The sequence below is a fragment of the Hyla sarda genome, chromosome 8, assembly GCF_029499605.1.
Source record: "Hyla sarda isolate aHylSar1 chromosome 8, aHylSar1.hap1, whole genome shotgun sequence".
Lineage (NCBI taxonomy): Eukaryota > Metazoa > Chordata > Amphibia > Anura > Hylidae > Hyla > Hyla sarda.
The window spans coordinates 227,105,886-227,122,055 of record NC_079196.1 but is presented as its reverse complement, the minus strand read 5'-3'; the positions used below and the strand labels follow the sequence as shown (position 1 = coordinate 227,122,055).

Below are 16,170 nucleotides of genomic sequence, written 5' to 3'. Positions count from 1 at the left end.
TATAGCCCCATATGGGATAACAATGATCAATATAAGAGATCAGTGTGTGCAGTGTTATAGTCTCCTATGGGATAACAATGATCAGTATAAGAGATCAGTGTGTGCAGTGTTATAGTCTCCTATGGGATAACAATGATCAGGATAAGAGATCAGTGTGTGCAGTGTTATAGTCTCCTATGGGATAATAATGATCAGTGTAAGAGATCAGTGTGTGCAGTGTTATAGCCCCTATGGGATAAAAATGATCAGTATAAGAGATCAGTGTGTGCAGTGTTATAGTCTCCTATGGAATAACAATGATCAGTATAAGAGATCAGTGTGTGCAGTGTTATAGTCTCCTATGGGATAATAATGATCAGTGTAAGAGATCAGTGTGTGCAGTGTTATAGCCCCATATGGGATAACAATGATCAATATAAGAGATCAGTGTGTGCAGTGTTATATTCTCCTATGGGATAACAATGATCAGTATAAAAGATCAGTGTGTGCAGTGTTATAGTCTCCTATGGAATAACAATGATCAGTATAAGAGATCAGTGTGTGCAGTGTTATAGTCTCCTATGGAATAACAATGATCAGTATAAGAGATCAGTGTGTGCAGTGTTATAGGTCCCTATGGGATAACAATGATCAGTATAAGAGATCAGTGTGTGCAGTGTTATAGGTCCCTATGGAATAACAATGATCAGTATAAGAGATCAGTGTGTGCAGTGTTATAGTCTCCTATGGAATAACAATGATCAGTATAAGAGATCAGTGTGTGCAGTGTTATAGTCTCCTATGGGATAACAATGATCAGTAAAGGAGATCAGTGTGTGCAGTGTTATAGTTTCCTATGGGATAACAATGATCAGTATAAGAGATCAGTGTGTCCAGTGTTATAGGTCCCTATGGGATAACAATGATCAGTATAAGAGATCAGTGTGTGTAGTGTTATAGGTCCCTATGGGATAACAATGATCAGTATAAGAGATCAGTGTGTCCAGTGTTATAGGTCCCTATGGGATAACAATGATCAGTATAAGAGATCAGTGTGTGTAGTGTTATAGGTCCCTATGGGATAACAATGATCAGTATAAGAGATCAGTGTGTGCAGTGTTATAGGTCCCTATGGGATAACAATGATCAGTATAAGAGATCAGTGTGTGCAGTGTTATAGGTCCCTATGGGATAACAATGATCAGTATAAGAGATCAGTGTGTGCAGTGTTATAGGTCCCTATGGGATAACAATGATCAGTATAAGAGATCAGTGTGTGCAGTGTTATAGGTCCCTATGGGAGCTATAACATTGCAAAAAAAAAAAAAAAAAAAGTGAAAAAAAGTGAATAAAGGTCATTTAACCCCTTCCCTAATAAAAGTTTGAATCACCCCCCTTTTCCCATAAAAAAAAAACTGTGTAACTAAATATAAACATATGTGGTATCGCCGTGTGCGTAAATGTCAGAACTATAAAAATATATCGTTATTTAAACCGCACAGTCAATGGCGTATGCTCAAAAAAAGCCCAAAGTAGCGTATTTTTGGTCACTTTATATATCATAAAAAATGAATAAAAAGTGAACAAAAATATTTGATCAATGCAAAAATGGTACCGATAAAAACATCAGATCACGGTGCATAAAGTGAGTCCTCATACCGCCCTGTACGCGGAAAAATAAAAAAGTTATAGGGGTCAGAGGATGAGAATTTTAAACGTATACATTTTCCTGCATGTAGTTATGATTTTTTTCCATAAGTACGACAATATCCAACCTATATAAGTAGGGGATCATTTTAACCGTATGAACCTACAGAATAAAGAGAAGGTGTCATTTTTACCGAAATATGCACTGCGTAGAAACGAAAGCCCCCAAAAGTTACAAAATGAAATTTTTTCTTCAATTTTGTTGCACCATGAATTTTTTTTTCCGTTTCGCCGTAGATTTTTTGGTAAAATGACTAATGTCACTGCAAAGTAGAATTGGTGGCACAACAAATAAGCCATAATATGGAATTTTATGTGCAAAATTCAAAGCGTTATGATTTTTAGAAGGTGATGAGGAAAAAATGAAAATGCAAAAACTGAAAAACGCTGAGTCCTTAAGGGGTTAAGTCTTCCTCCCACTAGAATCTTTTGTAAAGTTCTGGAACTTTTACCTACTTCTACATTCTACCACTAGAAGGCGGCAAAGTGCAACTAATTCTGAATGTGTGTGATGTGAATGGGATTAACCCTTCTCATCCTGTCATGCACAGCGTCTCCCATTGTCTTCCCCAGGAGCGTTTCCTAGAATACATGATGCACGTGGTGATAACATTCAGTGTGAACAGAGAGTTAGATTCTATACCACCCTGTTGTACGTCACTGTCACCATCCGCACATGAGGTGAGCAGACACAGGGAAACAGATACCAAGGACCCCTGCCACCGGGGGGCGCCATGTAATCGACAATACAGAGCCTCTGAATAGGATCTCCAGGTATCCAAAGAATTATTTACTTAGATTTTGATTTTATATCTTTATTACATCTTTCACATGTTACAAAAACAAAGTAAAAAACAACAAAAAATAACAAACTTGAGTTACTCAATAAAATGATGTTTTTTTTTTTTTTTTAAATAAAAGTTCTTCCCCTTAGATTACCAGACTGAAGTCACCAGTGTTGGAGTTGTCCTACAGATTTGTAAATTACTTCTATGAAAAAAATCTTAATCCTTCCAATAATTTTCAGCTGCTGAAGTTGAGTTGTTCTTTTCTGTCTGGGAACAGTGCTCTCTGCTGACATCTCTGCTTGTCTCGGGAACTGCACAGAGTAGAAGAGGTTTGCTATGGGGATTTACTTCTACTCTGGACAGTTCCCGAGACACATGTCATCAGAGAGCACTTAGACAGAAAAGAACAACAACTTCAGAAGCTCATAAGTACTGAAAGGATTAAGATTTTTTAATAGAAGTAATTTACAAATCTGTTTAACTTTCTGGAGCCAGTTGATATTATATATATATATAAAAAGTTTTTCCTGGAATACCCCTTTAAGGGGTACTCGGGAGGGGGAAAAAATGTTTTTAAATCAAGTTGTGTCGTTTTTTCCAGTCGTACCACAGTGCTCTCTTCTGCCACCTCTGTCCGTGTGAGGAACTATCCAGATCATGAGCAAATCCCCATAGAACACCTATCCTGCTCCGTGTTCATGAAAAGGTCGACTCCACCATATATACTCAAGGACTAGCGCCAATTGGACGACAATTCTAAACATGGCCGACCATTATAATATAAAATGCCCAACTTTGTTTTTCAAGAGATCGGTGGTCCCTTCCACATTAGATGGTCGGCCAGTACCCCCGAATTTGTCTGGTTTGGCCCACATCTGTGTATGGCCACCTTTACTCTTCACAGAGCCCATTGAAGGGATACTTCAGTTGAAGGGGTACTCCACTGCCCCATCGTTCGGGTGCAGGCAGCGGGGTCATGATGTCATGGCCACACCCCCTTGTGATGTCACACCATGCCCCCTCAATGCAAGTCTCGCCGCCACGCCCCCTCCCATAGACTTGCATTGAGGGGGCGTGGTGTGATGTCACAAGGGGGCGTGGCCAGGACGTTACGACTCTGCTGCCCACACCCAGTGTTCCGAATGCTTCCTTAAAGGGGTACTCCGGTGGAAAACTTTTTTTTTTATAATCAACTGGTGCCAGAAAGTTAAACAGATTTGTAAATTATTTCTATTAAAAAATCTTAATCCTTCCAGTACTTATTAGCTGCTGAATACTACAGAGGAAATTCTTTTCTTTTTGGAACACAGAGCTCTCTGCTGACATCACGAGCACAGTGCTCTCTGCTGACACCTCGGTCCATTTTAAGCACTGTCCACAGTAGGAGAAAATCCCCATAGAAAACATATGCTGCTCTGGACAGTTCCTAAAATGGACAGAGATGTCAGCAGAGAGCACTGTGGTCCAAAAAGAAAATAATTTCCTCTGTAGTATTCAGCAGCTAATAAGTACTGGAAGGATTAATATTATTCAGTAGAAGCAATTTACAAATCTGTTTAACTTTCTGGCACCAGTTGATAAAAAAAAAAAAAAAGTTTGCCAGCGGAGTACCCCTTTAACCACTTTTTAGGTGTTTCCTTTTGTTTTTGTCTTGTGTTCTCGTCTTTTCGGTTTCACGTCTTCTATACTTAGCTCCTCCATCCCACGTACGTAGTCGGCGGCCCCACCAGAGATTTTAGGCTCTGCAGAAATATAAGTGTAACCTGGTTCATATACATCACAAATATCCTTATTCTCAATACTGTTGGCGGCTGTGATTGGTCGGCAGAAGAGGAACGGGAGGTCATACTTTGAATTTTACTCCAAAATATTTAGTCTCATCCAAAACCACTTCATACTGTTCAATACCACCCAGAGGCCTAGATAGGTATTTACCCGTTATAGGTTTTCTTCTTATTTCAGGATTTCTATCTTCACCCAGTTGTTGGCCTTTCCATGTTGTACATCGTGTAGGACCCCCCGTGGGTTGGGCTTTCCCAGTCAGCTTTTTCGGGGGTTTAGAACTTTTTCTTGCTCCAACATTCGCTTTCTGGTCCGTTCCATTGACCTGTCCACCACCAGTCTCAGGAGCTTTGTATATGAAAGAGAAAAAAATTAACAATTTAAAGAAAAGAAATAGAAAAAAAATTAACAATTTAAAATAAACAATTTAATTTATCAACTGGTGCCAGAAAGTTAAACAGATTTGTAAATTACTTCTATTAAAAAAAATCTCAATCCTTCCAGTACTTTTTAGGGGCTGTATACTACAGAGGAAATGTTTTTCTTTTTGGATTTCTCTGATGTCACGACCACAGTGCTCTCTGCTGACACCTCTGTCCATTTTAGGAACTGTACAGAGTAGGAGAAAATCCCCATTGCAAAAATATGCTGCTCTGGACAGTTCCTAAAATGGACAGCAGAGGTCAGCAGAGAGCGCTGTGGTCGTGACATAAGAGAAATCCAAAAAGAAAAACATTTCCTCTTTAGTATATAGCCCCTAAAAAGTACTGGAAGGATTAAGATTTTTTAATAGAAGTAATTTACAAATCTGTTTAACTTTCTGACACCAGTTGATTGAAAAAAAAAAAAAAGGAAGTACCCCTTTTTAAATTCCCCATGCCTTGTCTTATTACTGGATCCCTCCGTTCCTTGTAACCCAAGCCTAGTCTTACAATCTCCAGCCAACCAACTCCAACCTAGACCTCCCCTTGTGATCAGAGAGGACGGTGCTTGTATAGCTACCATACTGCCAACTGTGACCTTTAAAGGGTTACTCCACTGGAAAACATTGTTTTTTAAAATCAACTGGTGCCAGAAAGTTACAGATTTGTAAATTACTTCTATTTAAAAATCTTAATCCTTCCAGTACTTATCAGCTGCTGTATGTTCCAGAGGAAGTTGTGTAGTTCTTTCCAGTCTGACCACAGTGCTCTCTTCTGACATCTCTGTCCATGTCAGAACCTGTCCAGAGCAGGAGAAGTTTGCTGTGGGGATTTGCTCCTACTCTGGACAGTTCCTGACACGGACAGAGGTGTCAGCAGAGAGCACTGTGGTTAGACAGAAAAGAAATTCAGAAAGAAAAGAAGTTCCTGTGGAGTATACAGCAGCTGATAAGTACTGGAAGGATTAAGATTTTTAAATAGAAGTAAAAAATGTTTTCCAGCAGAGTACCCCTTTAACCTGACTCTCCAGGTGCTAGATATTCTTGAAAGAGTTAATGTTAAAGTGATGTTTTAGACCCTGATAGACCATGGATCGAGTTCACCAACATTTTTAATATCTGTTCTAATTGATACAGTAATATCTGGGGTAAGTGAAATAACTAGAGGGGTTGTAGTGGTCAAAATTGCAAACAAGCCCCATAGTCCAGGAGGCCCATAATGTAAATGTTATTCAAAAATATTCACCTCCATCTAATACCACTTTATACTATTCAATACCACCCAATGCTCTTCATACCGGTTGTTAGTCTTCTTCCTATTTTATGTCTTAAAGAGAACCTGTCATCAAACTAAACCTTATATATTGTTCCTTATGTCATTATAAGACACTTTGCTATTTACTTGCTGTCAAAATTCTAAACCTTTATTTGTTTTTAATGTGATTGAAATAACGTCCACTAGGTGGCTCTGTTCTGTTTCCTGCCACAAGTCAAACAGTTAGTTTGGTCTCCTCCTGGCCTGGCAGGAGACCAAACTCAGGAAGTGCGTGCAGGGCATGGTGAAGCACAGCTCTCGCAGGCTTTAGTGACGTCGCGCCTGCTGGGGAACGCCCACTTTCTCCTGCCGGGAGCTCACACAATGTAAGCAAGGGGTAAGGTATGATACACAGCTTTTTAAAGCTTGGGAAATATTTTAAGGGCAGGAGGGGTGTTAGGAGGAGTTAGTTAATATAATCTGAGTTAGTTTAGAAAATATTGTCTGATGACAGGTTCTCTTTAAATCTTCACCTAGTAGTTGGCTTTTTCCAGGTTTACATCCTGTAGAGTCCTCCAGGGGTTGTACATTAGTCTTCCAGCTTTCTCCTACTCCGACATTCATCTTCTGGTCTACTACATGGATCTCTCCACTGCCCGTCTGAGGAGCTGAGGAGGAAGAGGAAAGAATAAAACACATCACATTCGACCAATGGAAATCACTTTATATTGAGTCAACAATTTCTATCAACTATTATTTGTCCGTCTCCTCACTGGATCCCTCCGACTCTTGGAACCCAAGCCCAGTAGCAGTAGAAGAAAAATGCGTTTGATCCAGCAATTCGGTAAAACATCAATTCTTCATTTATATTCCAAAGCGATAAAAATCTTGCAAGACAGTACAGTACTCACATCATGTCAAGGTGACCAAAATGATTCTGACTGCCGATCAATATATATATATATTAATACGGAGATATTTATATGTCATTTCTAATGCTGAAGGGAAAAGATATTAGTTGAACTATGCACCACTTTCCTGAGATTGCAAACTGCTAGTGACTGAATAACCTTGGATCAACGCCAGACGGCCCAAGATGGAAGTCAAAACATTTGAGGAAGATGCAGATTGTATAAGAAGGGCAAAGAACTGGAATTTTCCGGTATTAGAGTGAGAGGGCTGCATAAATGAACTTTGGCCAAGAAAGAAATTAATGGACACTAGGTATGCAAATATATACAGACACAATATATTTAAACAACCAATCAGAATGTAATATGCTAATTGTGATGTCATAATTCACCCTCCTTCTTTGTACAATGTAAAAACCAAATTTACTTCCTGTAATACACAGAACTCCTTAGGGGCAGCTCCTTTGAGTATGCTGAGAAAGGAGATATTATACCAACATCCTGTCTCTGGTGTGAATCCCTTGTGCCGGCTCTCAGCGATAAGCAGCAGCGGTCACTCACATATTAATGCCTCACCTCGGTCAATCCTTAACAATCACACCACCTAGCCAGTGACACTCTGCAACATGGATGCGTTTCGAGTGCATGCGCTCGAAACGCATCCACGTTGCAGTGTGTCACTGGCTAGGTGGTGTGATGTGAGTACTGTCTTGCTCGAAACGCGTCCATGTTGCAGTGTGTCACTGGCTAGGTGGTGTGATGTGAGTTAGTGCTGGGCGGTATACCGGTTCATACTGAATACCTAAATTTTTGTGCTGCACAATATGAATTTTTCCCATACCGCAATACCGCTTGGGCTCCTCCCCCTCTGGAATTAACCCCTTAAGGACCACAGGTTTTTCCGTTTTTGCACTTTCGTTTTTTTCCTCCTCACCTTTGAAAAATCATTACCCTTTCAATTTTGCACCAAAAAATTCATATTATGGCTTATTTTTTGCGCCACCAATTCTTCTTTGCAGTGACATCAGTTATTTTACCCAAAAATCTACAGCGAAACGGAAAAAAAAATCATTGTGCGAAGAAATTGAAGAAAAAACACCATTTTGTAACTTTTGCTGGCTTCCGTTTCTACGCAGTACAATTTTCGGTAAAAATGATACCTGATCTTTATTCTGTAGGTCCATACAATTAAAATGATCCCCTACTTATATAGGTTTGATTTTGTCGGACTTCTGTAAAAAATCATAACTACATGCAGAAAAATGTATACGTTTAAAATTGTAATCTTCTGACCCCAATAACTTTTTTATTTTTCTGAGTATGGAGCGGTATGAGGGCTAATTTTTTGCACCGTGATCTGACGTTTTTAGCGGTATAATTTTTTATTGATTGGACTTTTTGATCGCTTTTTATTCATTTTTTCATGATATAAAAAGAGACCAAAAATACGTTATTTTGGACTTTGGAATTTTTTTGCGCGTACGCCATTGACCGTGCGGTTTAATTAATGATATATTTTTATAGTTCGAACATTTACGCACGCGGCGATACCACATATGTTTATATTTATTTACATGGTGTTTTTTTTTATGGGAAAAGGGGTGTAATTTGAACTTTTATTAAGGAAAGGGTTAAATCACATTAATTAACTTTTTTTTTTTACACTTTTTTTTTGCAGTGTTATAACTCCCATAGGGCCCTATAGCACTGCACACACTGATCTCTTATACTGATCATTGTTATCCCATAGGGACCTATAGTACTGCACACACTGATTGCCAGCACTGTTCCCTGCAAAGGCATAGCTTTGCAGTGATCAGCGTTATCGGCGATTGATTTCTCAAGCCTGCATTTCAGGCTTGGAGCAATCAATCGCAGAAGGGACACGCCGGAGGCAGGTATGAGGACCTCCGCTCGTGTCCCAGCTGATCGGGACACCGCATTTTTACTGCGGCGGTCCCGATCAGACCCACTGAGCAGCCGGGCAACTTTCACTTTCGGTTTAAACGCGGCGTTCAACTTTGAACGGCGCGTCTAAAAGGTGCCGCGCGCTATTAGCCCAGGGTCGCCGGCTTCATATACATGCTGCGTGACCCAGCGTTATATCGCGGGAGCCGGCCAAGGACGTAAATATACGTCCTTGGTCGTTAAGGGGTTAATGAATTATCAACCCAGAGCTGCGCTGTCCCCACATTGGGGAACTAATCATATGTGACCCGCGAGCTCTGTTCTGCTCCCCCCAATTAATTATCAGCCCAGCGTTGTGCTGTCCCCATCGGGGTACTACTCACATCACTCGCAAGCGCTGCCATCCTAGTCCTACTGTTTGTTACGGGCCGCCGCGCTGGAACTCTGTACTGTACGTTGTATCCCTATGCCCGGGCTGCAAAAGATAAACAAAATAAACTTTAACGCACCTTCCTATGTTCCCCCGTCGGTCTGGACCTGCTTCCTGGGGACGGGAACGTCGAAGATCCATCAGCGTATCACCGGCCGCAGCGATGTTCCACCTCAGCCGGTGATCGGTTGAGCCCATTCTCATGTAAGAAGTTGGCCAGCTTGTTACATGACAGTGGGCTTAGCCTATCACCGGCCGAGGCGGAACATCGCTGCCGCTGGTAATAGGCTGACGGATCTTCGACGTTCCCGTCCCCAGGAAGCAGGTCCAGACCGACGGGGGAACATAGGAAGGTACGTTAAAGTTTATTTTGTTTATCTTTTGCAACCCGGGCATAGGGATGCAGCGTACAGTACAGAGTTCCAGCGCAGCGGCCCGCAAGAAACAGGGGGACGAGGAGGGCAGCGCTTGCGGGTGACGTGAGTAATACCCCGATGGGGACAGCACAACGCTGGGCTGATAATTAATTTGGGGGGGGGGGGGAGCAGAACAGCGCTCGCGGGTCATACATAAAAATACCGTGATACACATATTTGGTCATACCGCCCAGCTGTAGTGTGACTACTGTCTCTTTCGAAACGCATCCATGTTGCAGTGTGTCACTGGCTAGGTTGTGTGATGCGAGTACTGTCTTGCAAGATTTTTATCGCTTTGGAATACAAATAAAGAATTGATATTTTATGGAATTACTTGATCAAACGCATTTTTCTTCTACAGCTACGTATCAAGCTGGGCTAGGCTGAGGATACGCGCAAGACCATTGGGAGGCGTGCTGAGAATTTTGTTTGCACTTTCATTGAACCCAAACCCAGTGTCACAATTGAGAGGATAGTGAGGGAGCATATAACTACAGACGTCTGCCATCTTTGATTTATAACCTGATTTTCCAGGTACTAGATATTTTGGAGTTGATGATAAGGAGCCAGAGTCCATCAAGTTCAACCTATAACCCTAATGAGTCCCTACTGAGTTCAGTTGATCCAGAGGAGGCAAAAAACCCTCATACTAGAGGTAAAAATTCCTTCCTGAGTCATGAAAGAATTTTTACCTCTAGGATGAGGGTTTTTTGCTTTCCTCTGGATCAACTCAACTCAGTAGGGACTCATTAGGGATATAGGTTGAACTTGATGGACTTTGGTCTTTTTTCAACCTTATGAACTATGTTACTATGTTACTATAATGTAAACATTACTTAAATATATTAACTCCAATACAGTAATATATCATACTGCTCAATACCACCCAATGCTTCATGTAGGTGTTGACCAGTTGGATCACTTCCTGTTTTAGGTTTTATATCTTCTCCTGGTCCCTTTGGCTTTTTCAAGGTCTTAGTTCTTGTTCCTGTTCCAACATTCTGCTTTTGGTCTGCTAATTTGTCTTCTCTGTCACCTATCCCAGCCGCTATGTACATGTAATAGAAGAATACAAACACAACAAATGACCACAAAAAGTAACTTCATAATAACTTGAAGAATGAAAAAGTCATCAACAATTTATATCAACCATGATTTCACCTTCTTGTCACTCGATCCTCCGGTCTTACAACTGAAAGCTGTCATGCCCACCTGACCAACACTAGCCTTGACCTCAACCCATGGTCGGAGAGGATGGTGCGTGTATCTAACTTCTAACTTCTGCCAACTTTGATCTATGACCTGATTCACCAGGTGCGAGATTTTATTGCAAGAGTTAAAGGGGTACTCCACTGGCCAGTGTTTGGAACATTTAGTTCCGAACGCTGTGTGCACGCTGCAGGGGTTGGCCATGCCTCCTCATGACATCACGCCACGCCCCCTCGATGAAAGTCTATGGGAAGGGGCGTGAGGCCGTCATGCCCCCTCCAATAGATTTGCATTAAGGGGGCGTGATGTGACATCACAAGGGGCTTGGCTGACCCTCGCAGCATGCACACTGCATTCGGAACTAAATGTTCCGAATGCTGGCCAGTGGAGTACCCCTTTAAAGGAAAAGACCCAGAGGTAATTTTAGACCCCAAAAGACCATGGATTGTGCTCATCACTTCCTTGAGACTTCTAAAATCTGTGCCAACTAATGCATTGATATCTTTGGGAAATGGCATGTGGGTGGCAGAGGTCGAAATTACAACTGGGCCCCATAGGCCAAGAGGCCTGTAATGTGAATGCTCTCAAAAATATTCCGTCCCATCCAATGCCACTTCATAGTGTTCAATACCACCCAATGCTCTACATGTGTTTACCAGTTGTTGGATTACTCCCTATTTCAGATTTTATATCTTCACCAGGTCGTCGGCTTTTTCTTGGTTTATGTCCTGCAGGACTTCCCTTGGGTTGTGCGTTCACATTTGGCTTTTTCAAGGTCTTAGTTCTTGGTCCTGTTCCAACAATCTGCTTTTGGTCAGCTGATCTGTCTTCTCCGTCACCTATCCCAGCAGCTATGTACATGAAAAATACAAACACAACAAATGACCTCAAAAAGTAACTTGATAATAACTTAAAGAATGAAGAAGTCATCAACAGTTTATATCAACCATGATTTCACCTTCTTATCACTCGGTCCTCAATTCCTTGTAACCCAAGTCCGGTCTTATAACTGAAAGCTGTCATGTCCAACACTAGCCTTGACCTCATCCTGTGACCGGAGAGGATGGTGCATGTAGCTAACTTTTTACTTCTGCCAAATTTGATCTATGACCTGATTCACCAGGTACGAGATATTATTGCAAGAGTTAAAGATAAAGACCCAGAGGTGATCTTAGACCCCAATAAATCATAGATTTTTCTTAGCACTTTCTGGAGACTTCTAAAATCTGCGCCAATTAATGATATCTTAGGGCAGAGGTTGAATTTACAAGTATGATCCATAATGTGAACGCTACTCAAAAATATTCTGTCCCATCCAATGCCACTTCGTACTGTTCAATACCACCCAATGCTCTACATGTGTTTACCAGTTATCGGATGACTCCCAATTTCAGGTTTTATATCTTCACCAGGTTGTTGACTTTTCCCTAGTGTACATCCTGTAGGACCACCCATGGGTTGTGCATTCTCAGTTGGTGTTTTCAAGGTCGTAACATTTTTTAATGCTCCAACATTTGGCTTCTGGTGTGCAACGCTGATCTTTCCGCAACTTGTCCAAGAAGCTTTACTCATGAAATCTAAAACATAAACACAAAACATATGACCCGAAATGGCCACATGATAGTAACATACAGAATGATGATTCAACAATTCACATCAACCATAATTTGTCTGTCTTGACACAAGGAGCCAATGACTGTGACGAGAGGGGATCAGGAGATGGTCAGTGAGGATCTGAGCACTGTCGGAGTGGCAGCAGCAGGGGATCAGCCAGGTTAGTATGCCTTTGTTTTTTAAGCCAGCCTGGGACCTCTTAAAAATATTTCTATCACTGGAGAAACCAGTTAATCCTGGGATGTCCTTTATATCCTGGGCAATCATGGAAAAAGTATTTAGTCAGCCACCAATTGTGCAAGTTCTCACACAAAGATGGGAGAGGCCTGTAATTTTCATCATAGGTTATAACCTCAACTATGAGAGACAGAATGGGGGGAAAGAATACAGGAAATCACATTGTAGGATTTCTAATGAATTAATTGCTAAATTCGTCAGTAAAATAAGTATTTGATCACCTACAAAGTAAGATTTCTGGCTCTCACATACCTGTAACTTCTTTAAGAGTCTCCTCTATCCTCCACTTGTTACCTGTATTAATGGTTCCTGTTTGAACTTATTATCAGTATAAAATCCTGTCCACAACCTCAAACAGTCACACTCCAAACTCCACTATGGCCAAGACCAAAGAGCTGTCGAAGGACACCAGAAACAAAATTGTAGAACTGCACCAAGCTGGGAAGACTGAATCTGCAATAGGCAAGAAGCTTGGTGTGAAGAAATCAACTGTGGGAGCAATTATTAGAAAATGGAAGACATACAAGACCACTGATAATCTCCCATGATCTGGGGCTCCACGAAAGATTTCACCCTGTCGTGTCAAAATTATCACAAGAACTGTGAGAAAAAAATCACAGAACCACATGGGGGACCTAGTGAATGACCTGCAGAGAGCTGGGACCAAAGTAACAAAAGCTACCATCAGTAACACACTACGCTGCCAGGGACTCAAATTATGCAGTGCCAGACATGTCCCCCTGCTTAAGCAAGTACATGTCCGGTCCTGTCTGAAGTTTTCTAGAGTGCATTTGGATGATCCAGAAGAGGATTGGGAGAATGTCATATGGTCAGATGAAACCAAAGTAGAACTTTTTGGTATAAACTCAACTCGTCACTGAGTTACATCCAAAGAACACCATACCTACTGTAAAGCATGGGGGTGGAAACATCATGCTTTCGGGCTGTTTTTCATCAGAGGGACCAGGACGACTGATCCGTGTAAAGGAAAGAATGGGGCCATGTATCATGAGATTTTGAGTGAAAACCTCCTTCCATCAGCAAGGGCATTGAAGATGACAAGTCTTTCAGCATGATAAACACACCGCCCGTGCAACGAAGGAGTGGCTTCGTAAGAAGCATTTCAAGGTCCTGGAGTGGCCTAGCCAGTCTCTAGATTTCAACCCCATAGAAAACCTTTGGAGGGAATTGAAAGTCTGTGTTGCCCAGCGACAGCCCCAAAAAATCACTACTCTAGAGGAGATCTGCATGGAAGAATGGGCCAAAATACCAACAACAGTGTGTGTAAAACTTGTGAAGACTTACAGAAAACGTTTGACCTCTGTCATTGCCAACAAAGGGAATATAACTAAGTATTGAGATGAACTTTTGTTATTGACCAAATACTTATTTTCCATCATAATTTGCAAATAAATTCTTTAAAAATCAGACAATATGATTTTATGGATTTTTTTCATTACAGTGGGGATCAAAAGTTTGGGCACCCCAGTTAAAAATGTTTATTAAAGTGCATAAAGAAGCCAAGGAAAGATGGAAAAATCTCCATAAGGCATCAAATTACAGATTAGACATTCTTATAATATGTCAACAAAAGTTAGATTTTATTTCCATCATTTACACTTTCAAAATAACAGAAAACAAAAAAATGGCATCTGCAAAAGTTTGGGCACCCTGCAGAGTTAATATCTCGTACTGCCCCCTTTGGCAAGTATCACAGCTTGTAAACACTTTTTGTAGCCAGCCAAGAGTCTTTCAATTCTTGTTTGAGGTATCTTTGCCCATTCTTCCTTACAAAAGTCTTCCAGTTCTTTGAGATTTCTGGGCTGTCTGTCACCCACTGCTCTTTTAAGGTCTATCCATAGATTTTCAATTATGTTGAGGTCAGGAGATTGTGAAGGCCATGGCAAAACCTTTAGTTTACGCCTCTTGATGTAATGGATTTCGAGGTGTGTTTAGGATCATTATCCATTTGTAGAAGCCATCCTCTCTTTAACTTCAGCTTTTTCACAGATGGCATCAAGTTAGCTTCCAAAATTTGCTGAAATTTTATTGAATCCATTTTTCCTTCTACTCGTGAGATGTTCCCTGTGCCACTGGCTGCAATACAACCCCAAAGCATGATTGATCCACCCCCATGCTTAACAGTTGGACAGAGGTTATTTTCATTAAATTCTGTTCCCCTTCTTCTCCAAACGTACCTTTGCTCATTCCTGCCAAAAAGTACAATTTTAACCTCATCGGTCCACAGAACTTGTTTTCAAAATGCATCAGGCTTGTCTATATGTTCATTAGCAAAGTACAAACGCAGATTTTTGTGGTGAGGACGTAGAAGAGGTTTTCTTCTGATGACTCTTCCATGAAGACCATATTTGTACAAGTATCTCTTTATAGTGGAATAGTGTACCACAACTCCAGTGTCTGTCAGATCTTTCTGGAGGGATTGTGCAGTCAAACGTGGGTTTTGAATTGTTTTTCTCACAATCCTTCGAGCTGTTCTGTCTGATATTTTTCTTGGTCTTTCAGATCTTGCTTTAACTTCCACTGTTCCTGATGACTACCGTTTCTTAATTACATTCCGAACAGAGGATATTGACATCTGAAAATGTTTTGCTATCTTCTTATAGCCTTCTCTAGCTTTGTGAGCGTCAACTATTTTCAGTTTCAGATTTCTAGACAACTGCTTAGAAGAACCCATGGTGCTGATTGTTGGGGCAAGGTCAGATGAGTCTGGGCATTTAAAACCTTTGAGATTGACATCACTTGATCTTCCCAGATGATGATTGAGAACAATCCATGACACTGGCAGGTCTCAGCTTTGCAAAGGGGGCAGTGCATGCTATAAATTCTGCAGGAGGCCCAAACTTTTGCAGATGCCATTTTTTTGTTTTCTGTTATTTTGAAAGTGTAAATGATGGAAATAAAATCTAACTTTTGTTGACATATTATAAGAATGTCTAATCTGTAATTTGATGCCTTTTGGAGATTTTTTCATCTTTCCTTGGCTTCTTTATTCAAATTAATGCAAATTTTTACCTGGGGTGCCCAAACTTTTGATCCCCACTGTATGTCTCTCATAGTTGAGGTTATAACCTATGATGAAAATTACAGCCTCTCATCTTTTTAAGTGGGAGAACTTGTACAATTGGTGGCTGACTAAATACTTTTTCCCCCCACTATACATTATGCCAACATATATCAGCATGATAATCAAAATAAGCCCCCCTCTAAGGAACACTCACTCAGACTGGCTTAAAAGTAAAAAATAGGGTATACTCACCTGCCCAATGCCCCAGAGCTGCCATCCTGAGGATGCTGGGTCCTCGCTGGTCAGTGGCTTGCCAATGATTGGCTGGGCAGGCATTATCCATTAGTTGAGGACCAGGAAATGCTGATATATGTGGATAGGGCACTGACGGGATTGCAGAAATTGGGGATTGGGCAATTAGAGCCCAGGACAGCACCTTTTAAAGCCCTCATATAGTGATATTGATAGTGGACTCCCTTGTTGTATTT

At 41.0% G+C, this 16,170-nt stretch overlaps 1 protein-coding gene across 3 annotated transcripts in view; it reads right to left on the bottom strand.

Annotated features, from left to right (window-relative positions):
* Window positions 1-4,062: 4,062 nt before the first annotated feature.
* The window catches only part of LOC130285434 (uncharacterized), a 32,826-nt gene continuing 20,718 nt past the window's right edge, over window positions 4,063-16,170 (bottom strand). For 2 of the 3 annotated variants that reach the window (XM_056536810.1, XM_056536807.1), the window contains exons 4-9: window positions 12,174-12,383; window positions 11,463-11,657; window positions 10,481-10,645; window positions 6,466-6,600; window positions 4,410-4,604; window positions 4,063-4,216 (exon numbers count right to left, since the gene is read on the bottom strand). In XM_056536810.1, the coding sequence (XP_056392785.1) occupies window positions 4,101-4,216; window positions 4,410-4,604; window positions 6,466-6,600; window positions 10,481-10,645; window positions 11,463-11,657; window positions 12,174-12,383 (1,016 nt within the window). In that variant the 3' untranslated portion in view covers window positions 4,063-4,100. The remainder of the gene's footprint in view (window positions 4,217-4,409; window positions 4,605-6,465; window positions 6,601-10,480; window positions 10,646-11,462; window positions 11,658-12,173; window positions 12,384-16,170) is intronic. The other variant, XM_056536808.1, reaches the window with a different exon arrangement.